Source organism: Dysidea avara, chromosome 1 (assembly GCF_963678975.1).
Source record: "Dysidea avara chromosome 1, odDysAvar1.4, whole genome shotgun sequence".
Lineage (NCBI taxonomy): Eukaryota > Metazoa > Porifera > Demospongiae > Dictyoceratida > Dysideidae > Dysidea > Dysidea avara.
In genome coordinates this window covers 44,564,607-44,572,243 of record NC_089272.1, presented here as the reverse complement: position 1 = coordinate 44,572,243, position 7,637 = coordinate 44,564,607, and the positions used below count along the sequence as shown (strand labels likewise).

The window sequence follows — 7,637 nt, the reverse complement described above, 5'->3', positions numbered from 1 at the left end:
ATACCCAAATATAAGTTGATGAAAGAGTACAGGGTTTTGAACACATTATCAATTACCAAGAAAACAGAGTCATTGATACTAACAATGTTATTATTCCATTGATAGTACCATTAGTAACTGTGAGGTTGAGATGTGATTCACCCAAGTTTCTGACTCCCTGCCCTACAAGCCCCCTTGTAGGGTGAATCACCCTACAAGGGGGCTTATAGAGCAGGGAGTCAGAAAGACTTGAAACTAAAACTATGCAGAAAGAAATCCCAGACCAGGTGGTGACTTGATTCACAGACAACTTGTAGTCCTGAGAAGACGTGCAGCCTGGGATACAGGATTTCCTCTGCATTCAATCAGTGTACTTAAACATTATGGCTTTCTGCCACTATACTGCTATGAATGTGATGAGAATATTTACACTCCATGCACCTTGATAATTCAAATACCATACTAAGTCCATGTTGACATTGTGAATACAAGAAAATGGCTATGTATATACAATGATGTTAATGCCAACCCTTTTAATGATCACACTCATCAGATTATTGTCAGATAAACCTATGTATAATGTACTATTGTGGGTATATAAAGATCGTAACTCGGGAATAGATCAAGATCAGGTCCAGAACTGTAGTTGCAGTATGCAAGGACAGATTTTGCATCATGACCTGGGTTACAGGTAGCTATATAAAGAGGGTCTGGGGGGGGCTATGCCTCCCAGACACTATACTGTAGGCCTAGGTATTTTACATGTTTCCATACTGGAATTTTTAATGTAGAGTAGTTTGATGCACAATATCTAAATCATAGTAATAAATCACACTTTCTAAGTGGTCTATTAATTGATCAAGACCATGTAGGGATCAGTGACAGTCATGAGTTCAGCTTGAGCCTAAAATAAATTGTCATATTTATAAGAATGACATACAAAGTTTTATTTGCAAAAAAAAAATTACTTGCAGGCTACATAGCTATGACTTCCCTTGGAATGGCGCTGCAGATACAAGTTTCCATACTCAGTGGAGAGTTCTCAATAATGTTACATGTGGTGACTGTTCTATTAGAGTATTTGACTGAATGCTCTATTCGATCTTGCGTATAGACTTTTGGGAGGGGGAATGTGCATGTCTTTTGTGGCCTTCACTGGATCCACCACTAGTTAGTATCCATTGAGTAGCATACCATAAGGGGCAGTAGAGGACCCATGACACATCAATGTCAAAGGACACTTCCTGTTTTTGTAAGAGAATCAGTAAAATTTTTAATAATGACATTATATAGCTAGTGGTCAGTTGGTGGTGGAAGGCTATACATACAAGGTAAATCATATTATTAATGATAATCACCTATTCAAATCAATTCAACTTATAGCATCAGTCTCATTGTCAGTTCCTAGTATTCCTCTACTAAGATGTACTTTGTGCTTGATGGACAAATAGCTAAGCTGCAAAATGAATTCCTTTAATAGCCACACTACACTAATCAAGCAAAAGCAAACTTGATTATTATATGAATTTCTGGTGTCAGGTGATGTGTGGTTTACATAATTATCAATAATGGCATACCAGTGGTTATTAGAGTAATTGCTGTAATTAATGCAGCCAGACAAATACTTTGTGCAACCAAAACATCTCATCAAGGTGGATGGGTGTAAGGCCTGGCGTACACAGTAAAAATTCCCAATTATTTGGGAAACCATCTTTGGTAAATACTTTCTCTTTTCTAGCTAAAATGAAGTATTGGGTCTTGTGTTAATATTGTAGCTTGATATCTTGAAGCATGCATTCCAGAGATATGGCCAGTTCACTGTCTAATATATTACAAACTAACTTTTATAGTAATATATTGAGTTCTGTGAGTGATTAAGTGGAAATGGTGTAAAATCACTTTGTTGATAAACAATTCTATCCCCACCATCTAGAATATATTAAATAAAGGAGATTTCTCATAGTTAATAACATAATTATATCATTGTCTAAATAGTTAGTTTCAACTATGAGCATGTCACCCAATTTGTAAGTTAATTGGTATCCCACGCATTGTGAAATTACCACATGGTCTGATATACATATCTCCTAGCAGAAAGACGCTTTGGGTGTGAAACTTCACAGCACGAGAGTTTAATTAATAGCAAATGTGGAATATATAATTTAAAAGGATTGCTGAAATTTATTTTCTTACAGCTATTACATGTGCCCAAAAGGATTGTTGTTCGAAATCCAGTCACATATGGGACTGGATTTTGGAAAATCAGCCTTAATGTCACATTTTACAGATTAAAATAAGGCATTCCAAACTTCCAATCAGCTTTATAGTGATTAGAATCACTAGTCACTAATACTTTGAATTACAAATAATTCTGTGAATTATTTGTACGTAATCGCTAGTGGATTTCTAGTGTGACATTAAGACTGGTTTTCCTGTCACATATAGTATGCTCACACTTATCCACAGACAGTACAATGCCAGTGATAATGACAAGGTGATATATATGATATACATGCAAAAAAAGTGCAAACAAATAGCTATACAGAATGTGGGGTGTCCAACATCAGTGCAAGTAGCCAAGTACAATTACAGATTTCGCATTCTTTATATTGTATACATGCAAATTTGAGTTGCACATATTGAGCTACAATAAATGTACATTATGTATACAGTGGAATCCTTGTATTCCTGGGAATCAACTGAAAATACTGTATTATATCTGATGTACACAAGATGGTAGTGCCAAGTCTGCTAATGTACAGTATTTTGGAAAATTCATCAAATACACTATAGTGTTTGCTACTGTATTCATAGAGCACTAGACAGGTTGTTGCACTCAATAAAGGAGGGGTTTAAGAAACAGAGCATATTTACCCTTCAAGCAAGCAACCAGGCAGATTTACCCCTACAATATACCCATAATATTATGGTATAGCTGCAAATTAATGCACATTACAATACAGTATGCTGATGAAACACTCTAGCACAAGTTAGCTATATTTTTATTATGAGCAAGTACAATAATTAAATCTACTTTAGCAACCTAGTCTTGCAGGGATATTAATAATAATAATATTGTGGTTCACACGAATAATACGAATATCCGTGAAAACAAGCTTCTACATTATCAAATATCTTCACAGATGGTCCAGGTTCTACAGTTTCCTGTTCCATTTTACCCTGCATTGATAACTGTTTGCGAGATTCACTCCAACTTGGAATTCCAACCAATATAACTGCAGCCTTGTACCAAATATCAATTGATGGTTCATTTCCATAGGATCCAGCAACTCCAGCTGGTTGGTTATATTGGGGCTGTTGACACCAGCTAATATCCTTTTCTTCATACTCACAAACATTTGCGCCAAACAACCTGGATACATTATCTAACATTTCTATGCCAAACCCTGGAATGTGTGGTATACACTGAAAGTCATCAAAATTCCTTAGTGCTAATTTCAAACTACTTCCATACGGCACAAACTTCAGTAATGGCTTGATGTGAACAGGGAGACCTAGGAGCCTAGCACTGTTGAATATAACATAATCAGCACCTTTCAAGTTTTGATGGCTGGATGAATCTGAGACAATGTGCAACACCTTTTCCATGTCTGCACCAATGATACCAACTTTCATTAACTCTAATTTCTGTGCAGCTCGAGATTTGTTAACGAATTTTTGAATAGGGCACTGCTGTAACTTGGTGATAACCTCTGCTTTATCTGCAGTGAATTTGGTATTAATCAACAAATCATCCCACCGCAAATCAAAGGTGTAAGAATAATGAGTGTTAAACCCCAGTACACCTCCATCAGGCAGAAAAAAGGAATTACTGAGGACTGCTTGAAGTGTTTTGTAAAACGGGTTCTTTTTTATGTTAATTCTGGGTCTGTCGAGGTTAGTACCATAGTAGAGATTGTATGTCAGGGTAACTCGATATCCTTCAGTAACTGGAAGAACCTCATGTTCAATATCACTGAAGAAAGCAGCCCAACATAAACTATCCAATGGATCAGAGGCAGTAGAAGACCAATCATACTTTATTTCTTTCTTCTGGTGACGTACCACTAGCTCTCCACCACTAAACTGAGTTGGTAAACATACCACAAGGCTACCAAACATTTGTGCTGACCTAGGTGTGTCAACATGAGACTTAAAAAAGCCACCAGGTGCATAGATATTCAACTTGTAGAGTTCTGCTTGTAAACTAGCACAATTTGGATTGATTAGTCCAATTTCTCCGAGAATTGGAGTGTCACAAAGTTGAAACGTTGTCATAAAGTCTTTTGGGTCTAATTTGAAAGCATCGCGATAGTTTTTGTCAACCACACTCTCCCCTTTGTATCCAAAACTAGCAACAGTACAAGCATCAAGTAGCTTACTCATGGCTGTTTGGTCTGCACCAGGAAATTCACACCAGATCACTTGCGCATCCGTAGTTGAGGTATGACATTTAGCGTCATCTTTATGATGAGGTACTGTGGTCTTGTACGCTATTGACACTGATCCTTTGGGTGGTAATTTCAGTTTTCCACCACAGCTGAATCTACTGCTGATGTTATCAGCTGTGTGACCAAGATTTGATAGAACAAACTTCTCAGCTGCGTCTTTCAGTGGTTTTGGACTCTCCAATTTTTTTTTCTGCCTTTTACCTGAATACAACATCGCCTTCTGTTTGAATCACTACTCCGTTCGCACCTGACCCGCGGCACTCAACTCTGGTAGCTACGTATATAGGCTATGCCGGGAAAGTCCGAACGCTTGAATGCTACAACGTACTCGCAGTCTCGCACCGCTAAGGTCGCCGATACAATTGATCCAAGGGTCAGCGATCACTCAAAAAACGTACGTGCTGAGAATTAGATCAAGACAGTCGTGCGGCCCAAGAATCCGGCGCGCCACACCGTGAGTATATTAACAGGAAGAAAGAAAACGCAATTTTCACACCTATGTAGCTCTGTGATCCCTTATCCGATTGGAACCAAATGTGATACAGACGTGCCGGCCAGTTATGGGAGTCTACATACCAAATTCGAAGAAAATCGATCCAGTCATTTCCGAGATACGAGCGAACAAAATTTCGTTTTAATTTCTTCGTTTTTTTCTTCTTCTTCTTCATCTTCATTTCGCACACTTCGCAAAATCTGCCATAAAACACGAATGCGTACTCGGATAGGGCTGAAATTTGGCACACTTGAAGGGCTCATTAAGGCGGATCTCAGTACCAACTTTGGTAGGAATCCGATGAACATTCACGGAGTTATGACCAATTATGTGCGTAAAATAAGGTCGAAGGTCTGTCACGCCTACAGGGTAAACCCCTTGGAGGAATGAGTTTAAAATTGATATGTAGATGGAGTAACCATCGTAGGAGTGCCTTTTGTGGTTTGAAAGGAATTGAGATAAAGACCATGGAGATATGACACAAAACCCAACCTGTGTCAAAATTACGCGATCGATTTTTATGAATAAAAAACTATTAGTTTTCACGTCTACCAGGCAAACCGCTTAGAGCAATGAGCTGAAAATCAGTTTGTAGCTGGAATAATCATCATAGAAAGTCCTTGCAGTAGCACAGAAGAATCGGATTACAAACCACTGAGTTATGATTCGAAAGGCAACTACGTGTAGCAAATGCGAGATCGAGATACTCTAATAGAACAGTCACCCTAATAGAGCATTCAGCCATGTTTATAACTTACTCCATTGTAAAATTATATTACATTGCAAGATATTCTGTACGGAATTCAGCTACAAACAGTTAATCTGATAGACAATTCAGCTACATGCAAGTCACCCTGTAGAGAGTTCATCTAGAAACAAGTCACCCTGTATCAGCTAGAAGAAGTCACCTTGTAGAGAGTTCAGCTACAAGAAACCATCATGTAGAGAGTTCAGCTGCAAAAAAAATCACCCTGTAGAGAGTTCAGCTACGAACAGATCACCCTGTAGAGAGTTCAGCTACAAACAAATCACCCTGTAGAGAGTTCAGCTACAAAGAAACCACCATGTAGAGAGTTCAGCTGCAAACAAATCACCTGTAGAGAGTTTAGCTAGAAACAAGTCACCCTGTAGAGAGTTCAGCTAGAAGAAGTCACATTGTAGAGAGTTCAGCTACAAAGAAACTACCATGTAGAGAGTTCAGCTGCAAACAAATCACTGTGTAGAGAACTCAGCTACAAACAAATATGCCCTGTAAAAAGATCAGCTAGAAGAAGTTACCTTGCAGCTACAAAGAAACCACCATGTAGAGAGTTCAGCTGCAAACAAATCACCCTGTAGAAAGTTCATTTACAAAGAAACCACCATGTAGAGAGTTCAGCTGCAAACAAATCACCTGTAGAGAGTTCAGCTAGAAACAAGTCACCCTGTAGAGAGATCAGCTAGAAACAAGTCACCCTGTAGAGAGTTCATGATCAGTTAGAAGAAGTCACATTGTAGAGAGTTCAGCTGCAAAGAAACTACCATGTATAGAGTTCAGCTGCAAACAAATCACCGTGTAGAGAACTCAGCTACAAACAAACATGCCCTGTAAAATGATCAGCTAGAAGAAGTTACCTTGTAGAGAGTTCAGCTACAAAGAAACCACCATGTAGAGAGTTCAGCTGCAAACAAATCACCCAGTAGAAAGTTCAGCTATGAACAGATCACCCTGTTGAGAGTTCTGTTAGAAACAAGTCATCCTGTAGAGAGATCAGCTAGAAGTATCACCTTGTAGAGAGTTCAGCTACAAACAAATCACCTGTAGAGAGTTCAGCTACAAACAAATCACCCTGTAGAGAGATCAGCTAGAAGGAGTCACCTTTTAGAGAGTTCAGCTATAAAGAAACCACCATGTAGAGAGTTCAGCTGCAAACAAATCACTTGTAGAGAGTTCAGCTAGAAACAAGTCACCCTGTAGAGAGATCAGCTAGAAACAAGTCACCCTGTAGAGAGTTCAGCTAGAAGAAGTCACATTGTAGAGAGTTCAGCTACAAAGAAACTACCATGTAGAGAGTTCAGCTGTAAACAAATCACCCTGTTGAGAACTCAGCTACAAACAAATCGCCCTGTAGAAAGATCAGCTAGAATAAGTTACCTTGTAGGGAGTTCAGCTACGAACAGATCACCCTGTAGTGAGTTCAGCTACAAACAAATCACCCTGTAGAGAGTTCAGTTACAAAGAAACCACCATGTAGAGAGTTCAGCTGCAAAAAAATCAATCACTCTGTAGAGAGTTCAGGTAGAAGAAGTCACCTTGTAGAGAGTTCAGCTGCAAATAAATCACCCTGTAGAGAATTCGACTACAAACAAATCACCCTGTAGAAAGATCAGCTAGAAGAAGTTACCTTGTAGAGAGTTCATCTACAAAGAAACCACCATGTAGAGAGTTCAGCTGCAAACAAATCACTTGTAGAGAGTTCAGCTAGAAACAAGTCACCCTGTAGAGAGTTCAGCTAGAAGAAGTTACATTGTAGAGAGTTCAGCTACAAAGAAACTACCATGTAGAGAGTTCAGCTGCAAACAAACACCCTGTAGAGAACTCAGTTACAAACAAATCGCCCTGTAGAAAGATCAGCTAGAAGAAGTTACCTTGTAGGGAGTTCAGCTACAAACAAATCACTCTGTAGAGAGTTCAGCTACAAAGAAATCATCATGTAGAGAGTTCAGCTGCAAAC

The 7,637-nt window shown here is 38.7% G+C and overlaps 1 protein-coding gene across 1 annotated transcript; it reads right to left on the bottom strand.

Annotated features, from left to right (window-relative positions):
- Positions 1 to 3,039: 3,039 nt before the first annotated feature.
- LOC136246965 (uncharacterized) lies at positions 3,040 to 4,644 on the bottom strand. The gene has a single exon (XM_066038564.1). The coding sequence runs from the start codon at positions 4,642 to 4,644 to the stop codon at positions 3,040 to 3,042; it is 1,605 nt and encodes a 534-aa protein (XP_065894636.1).
- Between the last annotated feature and the right edge of the window lie 2,993 nt (positions 4,645 to 7,637).

Coding starts and splice junctions, on each gene's coding strand:
- LOC136246965 (XM_066038564.1), bottom strand. CDS start 4,644: ATGTTGTATTCAGGTAAAAGGCAGAAAAAAAAATTGGAGAGTCCAAAA.